The 19,624-nt window shown below is 44.2% G+C and overlaps 1 protein-coding gene across 1 annotated transcript in view; it reads left to right on the top strand.

The window, feature by feature from the left end:
* The window catches only part of LOC106588493 (uncharacterized), a 72,062-nt gene that overhangs the window by 31,482 nt on the left and 20,956 nt on the right, over positions 1-19,624 (top strand). Inside the window, exon 4 of the mRNA XM_014177585.2 lies at positions 8,242-10,321. Within this exon, the coding sequence (XP_014033060.1) occupies positions 8,242-10,321 (2,080 nt within the window). The remainder of the gene's footprint in view (positions 1-8,241; positions 10,322-19,624) is intronic.

Genomic DNA, 19,624 nt, shown 5'->3' with positions numbered 1-19,624 from the left:
ATAGACCCTGGTTTGATCCCGGGCTGTATCACAACCGGCCGTGATCGGGAGTCCCATAGGGCGGCGCACAATTGACCGGGTTAGGGGAGGGTTTGGCCGGGGTAGGGCGTCATTGTAAAATAAGAATTTGTTCTTAACTGACTTACCTAGTTAAATAAAGGTTCAATAAAAAATAAACATATCTGCTGTTGTTTCCTGCTACCCCACAAGATGGTGGCATATACATATGGTTGAGTTAAGAATGCAGTGGTCCACTTACTTATTACAATATCACTAAGATATATCTCTACACTGTATATAAGGGTGAAAAATAGAAAGAGTCAGCTTGTGTGAATGTAGGCAGTTTCTAGAAAGTCACACAGGACACAAAATGGTTCGCTAGCCTCTGCTTTAATCAAATCAAATCATTTTATTTGTCAAATGCGCCGAATACAACAGATGTATACCATACCGTGAAATGCTTACTTACAAACCCTTAACCAACAATGCAGTTAAGAAAATGGAGTTATAGAAATAAAAAAAGTAACACAATAAAATAACAATAATGAGGCTATATACAGGGGGTACCGGTACCGAGTCTGTGTGCAGGGGTACAGATTAGTCGAGGTAATTTGTACATGTAGGTAGGGGTGAAGTGACTACTCATAGATAATAAACAGCGAGTAGCAGCAGTGTAAAAACAAAGGGGGGGATGTCAATGCAAATAGTCTGGGTGGCCATTTGATTCATTGTTCAGCAGTCTTATGACTTGGGGGGTAGAAGCTGTTAAGGAGCCTTTTGGACCTAGACTTGGCACTCCGGTACCACTTGCCGTGCGGTAGCAGAGAGAACAGTCTATGACTTGGGTGACTGGAGTCTGACAATTTTTTGGGCCATTCCTCTGACACCACCTAGTATATAGGTCCTCGATGGTAGAGTATGCTGCACTCTGTCCAACATCTCTTTTATGAACTAGGAAGTGGTGTCATAATCTGCCAATAGACAAAACCTCCACCTCTTGTATGAGATTGGAGCTCTGATGGACAGACATGTTAACACTAGGTGAAAGCTAAACTAAAGGAATAACCCTCAATGATCACCTATAAAGTGTTTCGGACTTGGAGGCCACCTTGCTACAGGGATTCGGGAGGGCCAAATGTCTGTTGACACTGTATCATCTGGTGCTGTCATTGGCGCCATCCATTCTTTGTCTACGAACCAACTTAGATTTTCGATGACATTCAATTTTCTTTCATGAATACCAGGATGGAAGCAATAATCAGAAACATGCCAAAGGTAGAATTTCAAGAAAAGTCAACAATTGACAACAAATGCACATTTAAGGACATAGCTTGATTAGCATACTGCGCCCCAAACATTATCGTTTTACCCATGGGCAATGATGGGTGTTCAACACATGAGGGCAACACTTTCAAAAGAGATATATCAAACCAACACTTCTTTACTTGTAATTAAAAAGGACAATTTTGGCCTGTGATGAACACCTCCATTATAGGAGGCACACCCCTCGCCACTAAAACATGTTAGAAAAACAGTCAGCCGTGAGTGACAAGTTAAAGAGATTCTCCGGTACTTTGGTATACTTTTTAGCCAGTAGTTTTGAATGGTAAATCACGAGCCAAAAGTGGTCCCCAAAATAGATGATATGTGCCCCACGTCATTGCTCTCTCTCTGCTGCGTCCACTGAGCCATTGGGCCCGCCCTGTAACCTCATTGGATAACGCTGGGCAGGCCACTTGCTAGCTGTCACTCAAATGCGCAGGGCGGAAACTCATTGGCTAGAACTCTAATTGCTAGGGGCTGGCCCACTTGGGGGGAAATGAGGGGAAAATTGTACGGCACAGCTTCAAGAAAACTGTTTCTTTCAAATTAAGGATTTTGTGGCTAATTTAGGTAAAATCGTAATTCCGCTCATAGATAATACATGTGTAAACTACACATTGACACATCAGCCCAAAGCAAGAGGTTTTAAAAAATATTTTTTTTAGTCGCCAAAGTACCGGAGATTGTACATCAGTAATGTCGGCAAAATGTATCATCTTATTGAAACTATACATCCCAGGATGTTTAGCTACAGTAGTGGCGGTTTCAAACATCGTCATGGCAGAACCCAATGGATCGTGTTGCTCTGTAACTCTGAATCTAAATTTGCATTGGAACTCTGCATGTACACCTAGGAACAGCTGTGCACGCGATACCAGAGCGTGGGGAGATCTGTGTGGAATGTGGAGGCAGACAGTCGGGCCCTAATTCAAAAGTACTGTAGTACATACACAAAAAACATCCACAGGTGCAGCCAGGGTAAAAAATACTGCCATAGGAAAATAAATACCTGCACAACAGCAGTTGGAATGCTGCTGAATTTAAGCCTGATTTAAAATCTCTTAGTGATTGATGCATTGCTATTAAAATGTAAGAACAAGCAAAGAGTGTGTGTGGGTATTCGTGTTCTTCCTTAGACCGCAAAGCCTTCCTCCACCTTACCCTTCAGACAGCATAGATGAGAGAAAAAAAAGTTTAAAAAAAAGTCCTAGTGGTCCCAACATTTCAGTTCGAACATGTTCTAAATCAAAGTTTATTTGTCGTGTACAGATTTTACATAGCGTTTTAGCAGTGCAATGAAATTCTTCTGTTACTAGCTCCTAACAATGCAGTCAAATGTCAAACAATTCTAATGTAAAAAAGAAAAGAGTGGAAAAAAAGGCAAGAAATCAAGGACTGACGGACAAATCCAATTAACAACCCAAATAGCACTGTAGCAGTATCAAAATGCAATCTATACATATGTACACAAGGGGAATTTACACAAGAGAAACTATACTGAACAAAAATATAAACGCAATATGTAAAGTGTTGGCCCCATATTTCATGAGCTGAAAAAAAAGTTCCCAGAAATGTTCCATCCACTCAAAAAGCTTATTTCTCTTACATTTTGTGCACACATTTGTTTACATCCCCGTTAGCATTTTTCCTTTGTCAAGATAATCTACCCACCTGACAGGTGTGGCATATCAAAAAGCTGATTTAAACAGCATGATCATTACACAGGTGCACCTTGTGCTGGGGATAGTAAAATGCCACTCTAAAATGTGCCGTTTTTCACACAACACAATGCCACAAATGTCTAAAGTTTTGAGGGAGTGTGCAGTAGGCAAGCTGACTGCAGGAATGAACACCAGAGCTGTTGCCAGAGAATTGAATGTTAATTTCTCTACCATAAGCAGCCTCCAACCGTCATTTTAGAGAATTTGGCCGTACGTCCAACCGGCCTCACAACCGCAGACCACGTGTATGGCGTTGTGTGGGTGAGCGGTTTGTCAACGTTGTGAACATAGAGCACCATGGAGGCGGTGGGGTTATGGTATGGGGCAGGCATAAGCTGTGGACAACAAACACAATTACATTTTATTGATAGCAATTTTAATGCACAGAGAGACCCTGATGATATCCTGAGGCCCATTGTCGTGCCATTCATCTGCCGCCATTAACTCATGTTTCAGTATGATAATGCACGGCCCCATGTCGCAAGGATCTGTACACAATTCATGGAAGCTGAAAAAGTCCCAGTTCTTCCATGGCCTGCATACTCACTAGACATGTCACCCATTGAGCATGTTTGGGATGTGAATGACAGCATGTTCCAGTTCCCGCCAATATTCAGCAACTTCGCACAGCTATTGAAGAGGACATTCCTCTGGCCACAATCAACAACCTGATCATCTCTATGCGAAAGAGATGTCACACTGCATGAAGCAAATGATGGTCACACCAGATACTGACTGGTTCTGATCCACATCCCTACTTAAAAAAAATAATAATTAAGATGTCTGTGACCAACAGATGCATATCTGTATTCCCAGTCATGCGAAATCCAGAGATTAGGGCCTAATTCATTTATTTCAATTGACTGACTTCCTTATATGAACTGTAACTCAGTAAAATCGTAGGTGGCGATATATTCCCGACAGGATGCTCTCAAGGGTGCATCTGTAGAAGTTCATGAGTGTCTTAGGGGCCATGCCAAATTTCTTCAGCCACAGGAAAGGCGCTGTTGCACTTCTTCACCACAATGTCGGTGTGGTGAGACCATTTCAGGTCATCAGTGATGTGTACGCCAAGGAACTTCAAGCTTTTGATCCCATCTACTGCGTCCCCGTCGATGACGATGTAGGCATGCTCCCTCTTCTGTCTCTTGTAGTCCACAATAAGATCCTTCCTTTTTATTGATGTTGAGGGACAGGTTATTTTCCTGGGATCACTCCGTCTGCGTGTGTGTGTGTGTGTGTGTGTGTGTGTGTGTGTGTGTGTGTGTGTGTGTGTGTGTGTGTGTGTGTGTGTGTGTGTGTGTGTGTGTGTGTGTGTGTGATTTGACATTTTAAAGGGCAACTGCACTTCCTGATTCGGCCTTATTTTAGATTTGGTTCTTTAAGAAATGCTAGCAGCCATGATTGAATTCAAACGGGAGTTGATTTCGGGGTGTGGTTTGATGCGGGTGTCTCTTGTGTGTGTTCGCAGGTGTGAAGAGTTAGCCAAGTTAGCCTCAGCCGGCTGGTGTGCGACCGTGGCGAAGTTGACCTATTGACCTTTTTAAAATGTAGTCCCATGTACATCATTGACTAATGCTCCCTAACTAGCCCCATAGGGATGTCAAACCAAATTGACCATGGGGATTACGATCAGGTCGCATGCAGCTGCGCTCCGAATTGATGATTACTTGGGTGCTGCCGGCTGAGGGCATGTGGGCAGGATTAAAATAAACCCAACCCATAGAAAACTTTTATGGTACCCTTCATTCCTTGACATACAATCTTTTCCTATCGTCTCATAAATCTTAGTTTTGGACGAGACTGACTTTATGACCAAAATGATCCTATTTACACATTATACTAAACTTTGACACTGGAATAAATATTTGACTCATACCAATGACACATAGGCCGTTTAAAAAAAAAAACGAGAAGTTGCTTTTTAGGGGCAGTCGCTCTTTAAAGCTGCATGTTCCAGCAGAGGTGCAGTGGTATGTGGTAGCTCAGCCCTTCTGTCTTCCCCGGGGGCAGTTGTTGTGATGATTTGATCTACCTGCTGAAATGGATGGATGGAGAAGTGCCATAGCACGCTACCAAGAAAAACACTGGAAAGAAGTTGGATAAAGAAATAGTTTAGAAAAAGAAATACGCTCCTACGGAATGACGTTGTTGTAGTGATGTGCTGTCAAATTTTTCCAAAATGGTAGTATGAAATTAGAGAGGAGTTGTGAGGATAGGTAAACATTCGTTGTTGACTCATAAAAGGACTGCTGTTTAGCCTGGAACACATAGATAGGACGCTTACGTCTGACTTGACACTCTACTTGTCTCTAGTAGTTTGCATATTGTACACTTTATGTTGAATCTGTCTATTTGTACCTGTCCCTGGAGAGAGACCCTGCATGTTTGAACACGGAATCAAATGCTTCTGCTTCTGATCGTAAGTCAGTGGTTCTAATGGTCTGTGGGTTTTCTAACTATACCAGAGCTAACTTGTCAACTAATTATCAAGCCCCTTGACTACATGAATCAGGTGAGCTAGTTCAGAGCATTAAAATCCTAGGACGCAAATGGGTGGACATTTTTGTTTTTGCCCTAGTACTCGCACACCTGATTTTCAAATGAAGAATGAAGTGTGTGAGCGTTAGGAAGGGGGGGAAAAAAAGTGCAACCCTTTGTGTCCCCAGGACCAGGTTTGATTTGGATTCCCACATGACTAGTCTGTAGATTGTCTGTAGAGCATTCTACAGATGGACTATCCAATTAAAGTGTTACCACGTCTTTTAAAACCATATTAATCATACTTCAAAACATAGTAATTATGCAACAGTGACCTATGAGGAATGCACATCTGGCATCTGTTTTGATTTGACATACACTACCAGTCAAAAGTTTAGACACACCTACTCATTCCAGGGGTTTTCTTTATTTTTTACATTTTCTACATTGTAGAATAAATAGTGAAGACATCAAACTATGAAATAACATATATGGAATCATGAAGTAACCAACAAAAATGTTAAACAAATCAAAATATATTTTATAGTTGAGATTCTTCAAAGTAGCCACCCTTTGCCTTAATGACAGCTTTGCACACTCTTGGCATTCTCTCAAACAGCTTCATGAGGTAGTCACCTGGAATGCATTTCAATTAACAACAGGTGTGTCTTGTTAAAAGTTATTATGGCAAGAACAGCTCAAATAGCCCAAGAGAAACGACAGTCAATCATTACTTTAAGATATGAAGGTCAGTCAATCCGGAAAATGTCAAGAACTTTGAACGTTTCTTCAAATGCAGTTGCAAAAACCATCAAGCGCTATGATGAAACTGGCTTTCATGAGCACTGCCACAGGAAATGAAAACCCAGAGTTACCTCTGCTGCAGAGGATACGTTCATTAGAGTTACCAGCCTCAGAAATTTCAGCCCAAATAAATGCTTCACAAAGTTCAAGTAACTGACACATCTCAACATCAACTTTTCAGAGGAGACTGAGTGAATCAGGCCTTCATGGTAACATTTCTGCAAAGAAACCACAACTAAAGGACACCAATAATAAGAAGATACTTGTTCGGGCCAAGAAACACGAGCAATGGACTTAGACTGGTGGAAATCAGTCCTTTGGTCTGATGAGTCCAAATTTAGATTTTTGGTTGCAACCGCTGTGTCTTTGTGAGACGGAGTAATTGAACGGATGATCTCTGCATGTGCAGTTCCCACCGTGAAGCATGGAGGAGGATGTGTGATGGTTTGGGGGGTGCTTTGCTGGTGACACTGTCAGTGATTTATTTAGAATTCAAGGCACACTTAACCAGCATGGCTACCACAGCATTCTGCAGCGATACGCCATCCCATCTGGGTTTCGCTTAGTGGGACTATCATTTGTTTTTCAACAGGTCAATGACCCAACACACCTCCAGGCTGTGTAAGGGCTATTTGACCAAGAAGAAGAGTGATGGAGTGCTGCATCAGATGACCTGGCCTCCACAATCACCCAAACTCAACCCAATTGAAGTGAAGGAAAAGCAGCCAACAATTGCTCAGCATATGTGGAAACTCCTTCAAGACAGTTGGAAAAGCATTCCATGTGATGCTGGTTGAGAGAATGCCAAGAGTGTGTAAAGCTGTCATCAAGGGTGGCTAGAATCTAAAATATATTTTGATTTAACATATTTTTTGGTTACTACATGATTCCATATGTGTTACTTCATAGTTTTGATGTCTTCAGTATTATTCTACAGTGTAGAACATTTTGAAAAATAAAGAAAAACCCTTGAATGAGTAGGTGTGTCCAAACTTTTGACTGGTACTGTATGAGAGAGCTCAGGTTGTACACCTACAGGTTTGTGGAAAGGTTATCACAACACAGTGCTATTTTCTTGACTTTTGACCTCCAGTGCTTTTGGAATCCCCCCGTGCCTTGCGCGAAGAGTAGGTAGGGAACTTTAGTTAATGCCACCTCCCAACACAGAGAGCTGTAACAGAACAGTAATCACTATAGCTGTTAACGGTTATTTGAGTCATGTGGAATAGTACTGGGATTCAAAAGTGACTGTACCTGTAATGCTTTGTTTGGAGTTCTCTGCACATTTTCAAGGCGATGGCGAAATAGTGACTCATTTCAAATTGTCACGTAAACCTGTGACATTGAAGCTCAAAGGGGATTTAACAAATAGTTACATCCACAGTAGTATCACAGTAGGTTTGGCCTGGCATCATTTGAAACCTGTTGACTTAAAGTAACCTTTAGCTTTCAGCAACTCTTCATTCACATTGTAAACACAAACTAATCTCTGGTTAAACATTGTTGCAATGTGTGTAAGTTATTTTTTGCGTCCCAGTATACATTTTAGGTTGGACAGTCTGAAAGAAAATTGGCCCACCACACAATGTATAATATATATTTGTCAAATACTAATGTACTAACTATACACAAGATGTATACAGTTTTTGGGCCATCATTGTTACATTTCCCAATCAATGACACAAAACCCAGCCACTGACACACTGCTGGTGAAGCATGTAGCCTAGCTTCTGTTAACTTTTGTTTTTACAGTACACCCAATTCTGCATACCTGAAGTTCCCCTCTATGATTTCCATAGCTCGCCGAGATAATCACCACCTCTTGACAAAACAGTCCTTAATTAAAACACTGCCATGATTGGTCAATGACTATTATTAACTTGTGCCATTCTGTTTGTCTCCTACCTGTTAGGTCTCTGGATGCTTCAGCTGTTCGCAGTACTGCTTTAAAAGACTCTGAGGGCTCTGACTCAGAAATTCAGCAGATAGTGGCTTATCTGGAGTCAGACAGCGAGATGAAATTATACCGTTCCACTCTCATTATAAGACCCTCTCCCACCCACGAGGGCATGGATGAACCAAAACAGGACTTTCGCAAAGTCTCCCAGGTCACCGACAATGACACCACAGACCACACTGTATTCAGTGTGGACTACAGTAAAAGCACTATCACTGACCCCAATAGAACTGAAAGTGACCTAGGTCCAGTTGTACCAGAATACAAATGGAGAAACCAGTATGAGGGGGTGCAAACCACTTTCGACCCCACAGGGGTGTCCTGGCGCTCTGACTCTCAGTCGAATGAGTCAAGAGTGTCCACGCACAATGGATTCTACTCCTCCCTGTCCCCCTCCCTCCCTGTGTACAAACAACACATCACCTCCCCCGGGCCGCCATTCCAGGAACCTGGCCTGTCCTCCCACTCCTCGAACATGCCCGGTTCCCCCGGCAACGGTCACTGGCTGAGCGACAGGAGCGAAGTTCGGCTGAGCCATGAGAGTAGCGAGCCAGAAACAGGCAGGGGGAGGAGGAGGGAGTGGGAAGAGGAGGAGGAGGAGCTAGCCACTGCACCTGCAGGACAGAGAGAGAGAGGGGTAGAGCAAAAGAGTAGGGCGGGAGAGTCCGTGGGAAAGAAGATAAAGTCAGGCTGTGATCAACAGTCGCTCCCAGTCTCAAACTTCTCCTCGGCGGGTCAGTCCATTGACGACGTGGACTACAGCAGAGACAGCAGTGACTTCTTCTCTGGGGTGTACAAGGCCACACTTGTGGAGCTGCTCCCTGACCCCTCCTCCTCAGACCCTTCCCCCTCTTCCTCTCCCATGACCCCTGACCCGAGCTCTCCCTATCACAGTGACATGGAATGCCTGGTGGACACCCTGAAGAGCATGAACCCTATCCCGGTCCAGAGGCAGAGGAGCCTGCGTGGGACCACCTCCCCCTCCATCTTCTCCTCCCTTTCCCCTATCGTGGAGGATGCCCCCTGCTCCACCCCCACCAACACCAAATCTCCCCAGGTGCCCCCTGGGCCTTCGCTGGAGGTCCCTAACGACCGTTACATCCTGTCCGCAGACCTGGGCCTCAACCGGGGTGCCCCCAAAGAGATGCGCTCCCCTCTGGAGTTGATGAAGCTCCAGCAGCAGCAGGAGCAGCAGGCTGGGGACCACCATTTGAACCGTGGAAGCCTCAACCTCCCACTCCGAGGCTCGGCTCTTAACAGCATCATCGTGAGGAAGAGCTCCTTGGGCAGTGACTCATCCTCAGAGCACTCGCCGTCCCCCATACTAAACGGAGGGAGCAACAACCAGTCTCCAAAACCCTCGCGCCTGGACAACTCGTTCCTCTTCTCCAGCTATCGTTCAGCATCGATTGATCAACCACAGGAGAACGGCAAGGCCCATAGCCCAGGCCAGCGGCCCTCTCTGTTCCGTACGAGCTCCCTACCGGACATAGGGCCTAACCAGGACCGCATGAGCTCAGGGGTTGGTATGGGCATGGCCGGTGGGCCCGGGAACGGACTTGGATTTGAATCTGGAGCCGGAACCGGAAATGACCCTTCAACATCCGTCCGCTACGACCGTTTCTCCTCCCTGATGTCTGGCTCCTTAACCGGAAACAACACAGACACCAACTCTCGAATGAGCAGGCCCCCTCCCCTCCCTAGCTTCACCTCTACCCTCGGAAACCTTCTCAGTCCCACAAGCTCATCTCTGGACATCCACAGGTCGTTCGCCAATTCTAACGACTCCCAGTCCAAGCTCAGCCCGGGACTGGGTGGTATGGGCTCTGTGGGCTCTATTGGTCTAGGTCTGCAGAGGAGCTTCAGTAACGAAGGCCTGAACTCACCACTGTTCAACACGGGGTCCGTCCATGGAGGGTCCGTCCATGGAGGGTCCGTCCATGGAGGGTCTGTCCATGGAGGATCTCACTTCAGTCCAGAGCCAGAGCCAGAGAAGAACCTGGTGCCCAAGTATAGAGCTTTCCCCGACGCCTATGTGAGTACTGACCTGGGGTTTAATTTAGCATTGGTTTAGATGCAAGGTTTTAGTTGGAGAAGGTTTCAGGAAGAGATTGTGTGAATACTGGGATCATGGGGATGGTAAAAGGAGTGTGATAGAATTCATGACAGAGTCTTATGGGAAGGGGTCTAGTACAGGGGGAATAGGGGCATTTAATAGGACTGCAATTGGATTGGATTTGTCTTAGACACGTATTTCACCATTGGCCTCATGACACATTTTTTTTCTGTTTAGTGAGAGATTGTGAGAACACAGTGTGAGAGGAGAAGAATATAGAAGGGATAGGAAGAAATTGAACATGTTTTAGACGGCTACCGAGCATTTTATCATTCGTTTACATGGACGTTTTGAAGTACAGATGAGTTTAGGAAGAGATTACGTGACAATCTGATTTGAGAAAAAGTTAACATTACCAGTGTAGTTCCCTGATTTTTCTACCTTTCACTTAATGAGTTCCACCGCGGTGATGCCGATGCCCTTTCTGAATGAAAGGGTGAGAGCGGTGAAATGGTACCGGAGGCTGATGAAACGCAATAGATCCATGGCTAGATGCGTTACATCAGCCACAGTATCCGTGCTCCCCTCTCATGTAGCTACTAGCTCTTCCCATCTGCGTTCATAATACACATTTAACAGGTCTCTAATAAATACAGTAACAGAAAACAATGCAGGCCGGCTCCTACAGATAAGGAAGTCGCTGCTTGTGTGGCCAGGGTTGCCGTGGTTACGGGGCATGTGTGTTAAGCCTAAACATGATTCGGGACATGTCATGCCAATACACACATTCACGCAGGCACGCAAGCCTCACACACCACTCGATATTCCTCAAGGCTTGGATATCACGCTAAACTCATCATATAACACTTCATTGGTTCTTCCACAGAAGAACATGGCACATACCAATTAATGGTTTCACACTCATTCACCATGGCTCGTTTTTACAGTTGACGTTTTTACACCACAAGACACATCTCTGACGGGACGTGGCAGGAGTTACAACATCCAACAAGGCCACATCCTTATGTTCCCTCTAATGACATTGTCAGGCGTATATCAGTCACACAGGTGCATGTACATACTGACATTAGGATATACTGAGCACCACTCATCCAGTGGAGCTTTATCTTACACCATTCGACCGAGATGTTGACACTTATCCTATGCAAACTGTGTTTTGCAGAGTCGGCACAGTGCACTCGCGTTTTGTTTGTGTGCTGGTCCGGATATCTAATAACCCTGCCACCCCTCAGGCCACAGGTAGACCTGAGCAGCTCATGTTTCTGTCACTGAGACTATTATTGACTCTTTCACCATGTGATTTGGCTCCTCAGTGGAACTGGCTCTCTGACCTCAGTTATATAGGTCGAATCCTTATATAAATCTGAATGTGAGATCCACATGGGGGACTCAAGTTGACATTAATCTATGATTTATGCAAGTGTTTCTGGGCATGCATAGCCTAGATCTCAGCTAAGAATTCGGACAGAAGTCACAAGGGCAGTTCAGTAACCTGTAATGCTGGTGGCTCTCTGACCTACATGAATGCTAAGTCACCAGAACAGGTACAGTGAGTGGCTTGTTATCATGTGGGTGTTGCCAGGCAAGTGTTTGGAGACTGTTTCACCGCCCACTGTTGGCTTTTACAGCCTCATCCTGCTTTCCTTCTGCCAACAGAGAGGAAAGGGGAGGGCGAGATGGAGGGAGAGAGAGAGACAAGCAATGGGAGAGTGAGACATCAAGAGAAGGAGAGATAGAGATGGGAGGGTGAAAGAGAAAGTCCCACACACGCAAAGACATACCTATCAAAACACAACGGTTGGAGTTTCTGGGGAATTTGAATATACAGGAATTTACACGATCTTAATAAGATGCGTCTATGGCAACAGGCCTTGGACACACTGTACATCTATGTCTGTACATCTATGACATGAATGAAAGCTACCCATCCAGATAGCATTAGGGGCATAATTCATCTTGGCACAGTGTTATCTGTTCTCGGCAGCACTTATCCACCCAGCGATCGAATCCTGCTTGGGCTGACACACCTCGTCTTTTCATCTTCCGTTTACCTCAAATTTGACCTTTGTTTACTTGTGGATCTGACAGAGCTGGCCCAGGAGAGGAGGGAGGGAGGGTGGTGGAAGGGGGAAAATGATTAAGTCTTCTCTTTCTTTCCCCCGCTGTTCCGTTCATCTCTCTCTTACACATGTCTGTGCACAGTCTGAACGTATCGTGCTGAGACTGCGAGATGTAATCTGTAAGCACATTTCCAGCCTGCAGTGCTTGGCTGGAGGTTGACACTTGGGAGGTGGAGAGGCGTGGGTACATGATGGAAGTGGCATCGTTCTAGGGCTGTGACAATGCCAGTATCGCAACACCAAGCACACCAAACTATTTTGTCCTGTAAAAACCTGCTGTTATGTAAAGTATTGTGAGGTATAGCTTGGAAAATAAATAAATGTGACTCTGGATGACAGCATAATGATGTTTGTTTCCAACATCGGGGCTGTTTTCCTAAAGAAGTTACATCTGCTTCGTGTTTTGTTTCCTTGCCACGATACTAAAGAGTATCGCCATACAGGTACCGTCCTGGACCTACGAGCGTTCACTCAATTAATCAGAGACACGGGGAGAGAGACATAAAGAATGGGATGTGCTGTACTATAGTTAAAGACAACCTGTTTTTTTTTACCTTTTTATTTAACCAGGCAAGTCAGTTAAGAACAAATTCTTATTTACAATGACGGCCTACCAAAAGGCAAAAGGCCTCCTGCGGGGACAGGGGCTGGGATTAAAAAAGAATGATAATGTAAATAAATATATGACAAAACGCACATCACGACAAGAGACAACACAACACTACCTAAAGAGAGACTTAAGACGACAACATAGCAAGGCAGCAACACATGACATCACAGCATGGTAGCAACATGACAACATGGTAGCAACACAACATGGCAGCAGCACAAAACATGGTACAAACATTATTGGGCACAGACAACAGCACAAAGGGCAAGAAGGTAGAGACAACAATACATCACGCAAAGCAGTCACAACTGTCAGTAAGAGTGTTATTGATTGAGTCTTTGAATAAAGAGATTGAGATAAAACTGTCCAGTTTGAGTGTTTGTTGCAGCTCGTTCCAGTCTATCAGCTGCAGCAAACTGAAAAGATGAGTGATCCAGGGATGTGTGTGCTTTGGGGAACTTTTAACAGAATGTGACTGGCAGAACGGGTGTTGTATGTGGAGGATGAGGGCTGCAGTAGATATCTCAGATAGGGGAGAGTGAGGCCTAAGATGGTTTTATAAATAAGCATCAACCAGTGGGTCTTGTGACGTGCATACAGAGATGACCTGTTTACAGAGGAGTATGGAGTGAGGTGATGTGTCCTCTAAGGAGCATTGGTGGCAAATCTGATGGCCGAAGGTAAAGAACATCAAGCCGCTCGAGAGCACCCTAACCTCCGATCTATAAATTATGTCTCTGTAATCTAGCATCGGCAGGATGGTCATCTGAATTAGAGTTAGTTTGGCAGCTGGGGTGAAAGAGGAGCGATTACGATAGTCTAGATTTAATTTTAGCCTGCAGCTTTGATATGTGCTGAGAGAAGGACAGTGTAGCCATACTCCCAAGTACTTGTATGAGGTGACTACCTCAAGCTCTAAACCCTCAGAGGTAGTAATCACACCTGTGGGGAGAGGGGCAATCTTCTTACCAAACCACATGACCTTTGTTTTGGAGGTGTTCAGGACAAGGTTAAGGGCAGAGAAAGCTTGTTGGATACTAAGAAAGCTTTGTTGTAGAGCGTTTAAAACAAAATCAGAGGCCAGCTGAATATAAGACTGTATCTGCATATAAATGGATGAGAGAGCTTCCTACTGCCTGAGCTATGTTGTTGATGTAAATTGAGAGGAGCATGGGGCCTAGGATCGAGCCTTGGGGTACTCCCTTGGTGACAGGCAGTGGCTGAGACAGCAGATGTGAATGTGCCAGGATTTCATTATGTACCAAGCAGTACATGCCTGACTTGATTAATGATCATCATGATAATTATTACAGTTGTGGGCACTAAAAAGTTAGGTCATACCGAGGTATTGGCAGAACAATTGCCACAATGCATGTCTAACGTGCCACTCAAGCGTATTTTTACCAATGTCACAAAATCCTGGACTACTTTATAGGGTTTTAAAAAACAAACAGATTGGTGCCCACAAATGTATTCTTAGTGATTTTCATAGTCCCTCAGTCACATTCACTGCGGTCACATGGGTCGTACTAGGGTACGGATGTTAAAATCCCTCAATCTCCCGTTGGCGCCCATTCAAATAAGCCCCAAGGATGCCTTGTTAAATCTAGTCAATTCTCTTAAATTAAATACCATGACTGTTTTCTCATTAGCTGGGAATGTTGTTTGAAATGTCTGATACTATAAAAACAAAGAGAGTCGCACACTCCATATTGCAACTCCCAGTAATGTATTGGGTAAAACGCCAACGTTTCGGCATCACTTACCCAATAAATTACTGGGAGTTTATATATGGAGTGTGCGACTCTCTTTATTTTTTATAGTTTATTCGCTGTTAGTCAGCACCTCCAAATAATTTTTTTTTCTGGGTGTGTCCCAACTCATGTTTTTAAATTTTTTTTAAACGTCTGATACGGGGCGGCAGGTAGCCTAGTGGTTAGAGCGTTGGGGCAGTAACCGAAAGGTTTTTAGATCGAATCCCCGAGCGGACAAGGTAAAACTCTATCGTTAACAGTTAACCTCTATGGGCTAGGTGGGACGCAAGCGTCCCACCCGTGGTGCACTCCATCAACAGCAGGTGCATTTCAAGAGCGGCAAATTTGAATCCAAATAAATGTCAAAATTCAAATTTTTCAAACATACAACTATTTTACACCCTGTGGAAAGATAAACATCTCTTTAATCTAACCACGTTTTACGATTTCAAAAAGGTTTTACGGCGAAAGCATAAATTTAGAGTATGTTAGGACAGTACATTTACAAGAGTTGTGTGTAATGTTGTGCCAATTCAAAGACAGGCGTCACCAAAACCATAAAATCAGCTAAAATTATGCACTAACCTTTTACAATCTCCAACAGATGACACTCCTAGGACATTGTGTTAGACAATGCATGCATTATTAGTTCTATCAAGTTCATATTTATATCCAAAAACAGCGTTTTACTGTGGCGTTGATGTTCAGGAAATCGTTTCCCTCCAATAACCGGCATTCAAGTCAGCACCACAAATTAAATAATTAAAATTAGAAAACATTGGTAAAATATTATATTGTCATTTAAAGAATTATAGATTTACATCTCTTGAACGCAATCAACTTGCCAGATTTAAAAATAACCTTACTGGGAAATCACACTTTGCAATAATCTGAGCACTGCGCCCAGAAAAATACGCGTTGCGATACAGACTAGCCACCATGTTGGGGAGATCTAAAATCAAAAATACTATGTAAATAATCCATTACCTTTGATTCTCTTCATCAGATGTCACTTCCAGGTATCACAGGTCCAAAACGAATGTAGTTTTGTTCAAAAAAGCTAATCATTTATGTCCAAAAATCTCCGTCTTGTTAGCACATGATCTAAGCCTGCCGGACTTCACTTCATGAACGAGGGGAAAAATATATATTTACGTTCGTTCAAACATGTCAAACGTTGTATAGCATAAATCATTAGGGCCTTTTTTAACCAGAACATGAATAATATTCAAGGTGGACGAATGCATTCTCTTTTATAACGTATTGGAACGAGGGTACCCAACATGAACTCGCGCGCCAGGTGTCTAATGGGCCATCATCGTTCCATGGCTCTTGTTCGGTCAGATCTCCCTCCAGAAGACTCAAAACACTTTGTAAAGGCTGGTGACATCTAGTGGAAGCAATAGGAAGTGCCAAAATATTCCTCAGCCCCTGTGTTTTTCAATGGCATAGGTTTAAAGGTAATACAACACATCAGGTATCCACTTCCTGTCAGAAAATGTCTCAGGGTTTTGCCTGCCAAATGAGTTCTGTTATACTCACAGACACCATTCAAACAGTTTTAGAAACTTTAGGGTGTTTTCTATCCATATATAATAAGTATATGCATATTCTAGTTACTGGGTAGGATTAGTAACCAGATTAAATCGGGTAAAAAAAAAATATCCAGCCGTGCAAATACTGCCCCCTAGCCCTAACAGGTTAACCCACTGTTCCTAGGCTGTCATTGTAAATAAGAAGATGTTCTTAACTGACTTGCCTAGTTAAATAAAGGTTAAATAAAATACAACATACTTAGGTGATATTGTTATCAACCTACTGCATACCCCTTCAAAATATAAATGTTTGTGTGCAGGGTGTGCTATTAGCGTGCTAACACTCATTAAGACAGATGTCGAATAGCTGGCATTCACTGGTTGAAATTTAAGTAACTTTTGTGTGTAATGGAGTTGACTGGTGACTATGACATGAATATATATCATTCATGATGTTTGGATGGAAGCTATAATCCAGTTATAATGTATAAAAACATGTTTTACTATTTATGTTATTGCTTGAATTCAGTCTTGGCTGCACTGCTTTCATTGGGGAAAGATTGCTTCCGTACTCTGCCCGTCCCGGCTTGTGTGAATTTTCGGTAAAAATGTAACTTTGCCGTGTGGACCTATACCTGGTATTTCAATCAACATCACATACTGATGTCTCACTACTATTGTGTGGGTTATAGTCATTATATAACTCTTATGCACTGGGATTACAAAACATGAAGAACACATTCCTAATATTGAGTTGCACCCCCTCTGCCCTCTTTGCCCTGAGAACAGCCGAAATGTGTCGGGGCGTGGGCCCTACAAGGTTTCAAAAGCGTTCCACAGGGATGCTGGCCCATGTTGACTCCAATGCTTCCCACAATTGTGTCAAGTTGGCTGGATGTCCTTTGGGTGGTGGACTTGAAAAACCGATGCGTCTGGCACCTACTATCAAATCAAATTGTATTTGTCACATGCGCTGAATACAACAGGTAGATCTTACAGTACTTACAAACCCTTAACACGTATTTTTCTGCATTGTTGCTTAAGTAAAAAATAAATAAAAGTAACAAGTAATTAAATAGCAGCAGTGAAATAACAGGGGGTACCGGTACAGAGTCAATGTGCTGGGGCACCGGTTAGTTGAGGTAATTGAGGTAATATGTACATGTAGGTAGAGTTCGTGACTATGCATAGATAATAAACAGAGAGTAGCAGCAGCGTAAAAGAGGGGTCTGGGTAGCCCTTTGACTAGCTGTTCAGGAGTCTTATGGCTTGGGGGTAGAAGCTGTTAAGAAGCCTTTTGGACCTAGACTTGGCGCTCCGGTACCTCTTGCCGTGCGGTAGCAGAGAGAACAGTCGATGACTAGGGTGGCTGGCGTCTTTCTCTGACAACGCCTGGTTTAGAGGTCCTGGATGGCAGGAAGCTTGGCCCACTGATGTACTGGGCCGTACGCACTACCCTCTGTAGTGCCATGCAGTTGGAGGCCAAGCAGTTGCCATACCAGGCAGTGACGCAACCAGTCTGGATGCTCTCCATGGTGCGGCTGTAGAACTTTTTGAGGATATGAGGACCCATGTCAAATATTTTCAGTCTCCTGTGGGGGAATAGGCTTTGCGTGCCCTCTTCACGGTAGTCTTGGTGTGTTTGAACCATGATAGTTTGTTGGTGATGTGGACACCAAGGAACTAAAAGCTCTCAACCTGCTCCACTACAGATCCGCCCGATGAGAATTGGGGCGTGCTCGGTCCTCCTTTTCCTGTAGTCCCCAATTATCTCCTTTGTCTTCATCACGTTGAGGGAGAGGTTGTTGTCCTGGCACCACACAGCCAAGTCTCTGACCTCCTCCCTATAGGCTGTCTCATCGTTGTCGGTGATCAGGCCTACCACTGTTGTCATTGGCAAACTTGATGATGGTGTTGGAGTTGTGCCTGGCCATGCAGTCATGAGTGAACAGGGAGTACAGGGACTGAGCACGTACCCTTGAGGGGCCCCCGTGTTGAGTATCAGCATGGTGGATGTGTTGTTACCTACCCTTATCACCCGGGGGCAGTCCGTCAGGAAGTCCAGAATCCAGTTGCAGAGGGAGGTGTTTAGTCCCAGGGTCCTTAGCTTAGTGATGAGCTTTGTGGGCACTATGGTGTTGAAGGCTGAGCTGTAGTCAATGAAGAGCATTCTCACGTAGGTGTTCCTCATGGCTACAGACGTGAGTGCTACGGGTCGGTAGTCATTTAGGCAGGTTACCTTAGTGTTCTTGGGCACAGGGACAATGGTGGTCTGCTTGAAACATGTTGGTATTACAGACTTAGTCAGGAACAGGATGAAAATGTCAGTGAAGACACCTGCCAGTTGATCAGCGCATGCTCGGAGTACATGTCCTGGTAATCCATCTGGCCCTGCGGCCTTGTGAATGTTGACCTGTTTAAAGGTCTTGCTCACACTGGCTGCGGAGAGCGTGATCACACAGTCGTCCAGAACAGCTGGTGCTCTCATGCATGTTTCAGTGTTACTTGCCTCGAAGCGAGCATAGAAGTAATTTAGCTAATCTGGTAGGCTTGTGTCACTGGGCAGCTCGCGTCTGTGCTTCCCTTTTGTAGTCTAATGGTTTGCAAGCCCTTCCACATCCGACGAGCGCCGGAGCCGGTGTAGTACAATTCAATCTTAGTCTTGTATTGACGCTTTGCCTGTTTGATGGTTTGTCGGAGGGCATGGTGGGATTTCTTGTAGTCTTCCGGTTTAGAGTCCCGCTCCTTGAAAACGGCAGCTCTACCCTTTAGCTCAGTGCAGATGTTGCCTGTAATCCATGGCTTCTGGTGTGGGTATGTACGTACAGTCACTGTGGGGATGACATCATCGATGTACTTATTGATGTAGTGTACTCCTCAATGCCATCGGAAGAATTCCTGAACATGTTCCAGTCTGTGTTATCAAAACAGTGCTGTAGCTTAGCATCTGCTTCATCTGACCACTTTTTTATTGACCAAGTCACTGGTGCTCCCTGCTTTAGTTTCTGCTTGTAAACAGTAATTATGAGGATAGAATTCTGGTCAGATTTGCCAAATGGAGGGAGAGGGAGAGTTTTGTATGCATCTCTGTGTGTGGAGTAAAGGAGATCTAGAGTTTTTTCCCTCTGGTTGAACATTTAAAACGTCTTATGGATAGGTGGGACAGTAGCGTCCCACCTGGCCAACATCCGGTGAAATGGCAGAGTGCCAAATTCAAATTAAATTACTATAAATATTAAACT

This window comes from Salmo salar, chromosome ssa27 (assembly GCF_905237065.1).
Source record: "Salmo salar chromosome ssa27, Ssal_v3.1, whole genome shotgun sequence".
NCBI lineage: Eukaryota > Metazoa > Chordata > Actinopteri > Salmoniformes > Salmonidae > Salmo > Salmo salar.
This window is presented reverse-complemented; position numbering and strand designations above follow the sequence as displayed.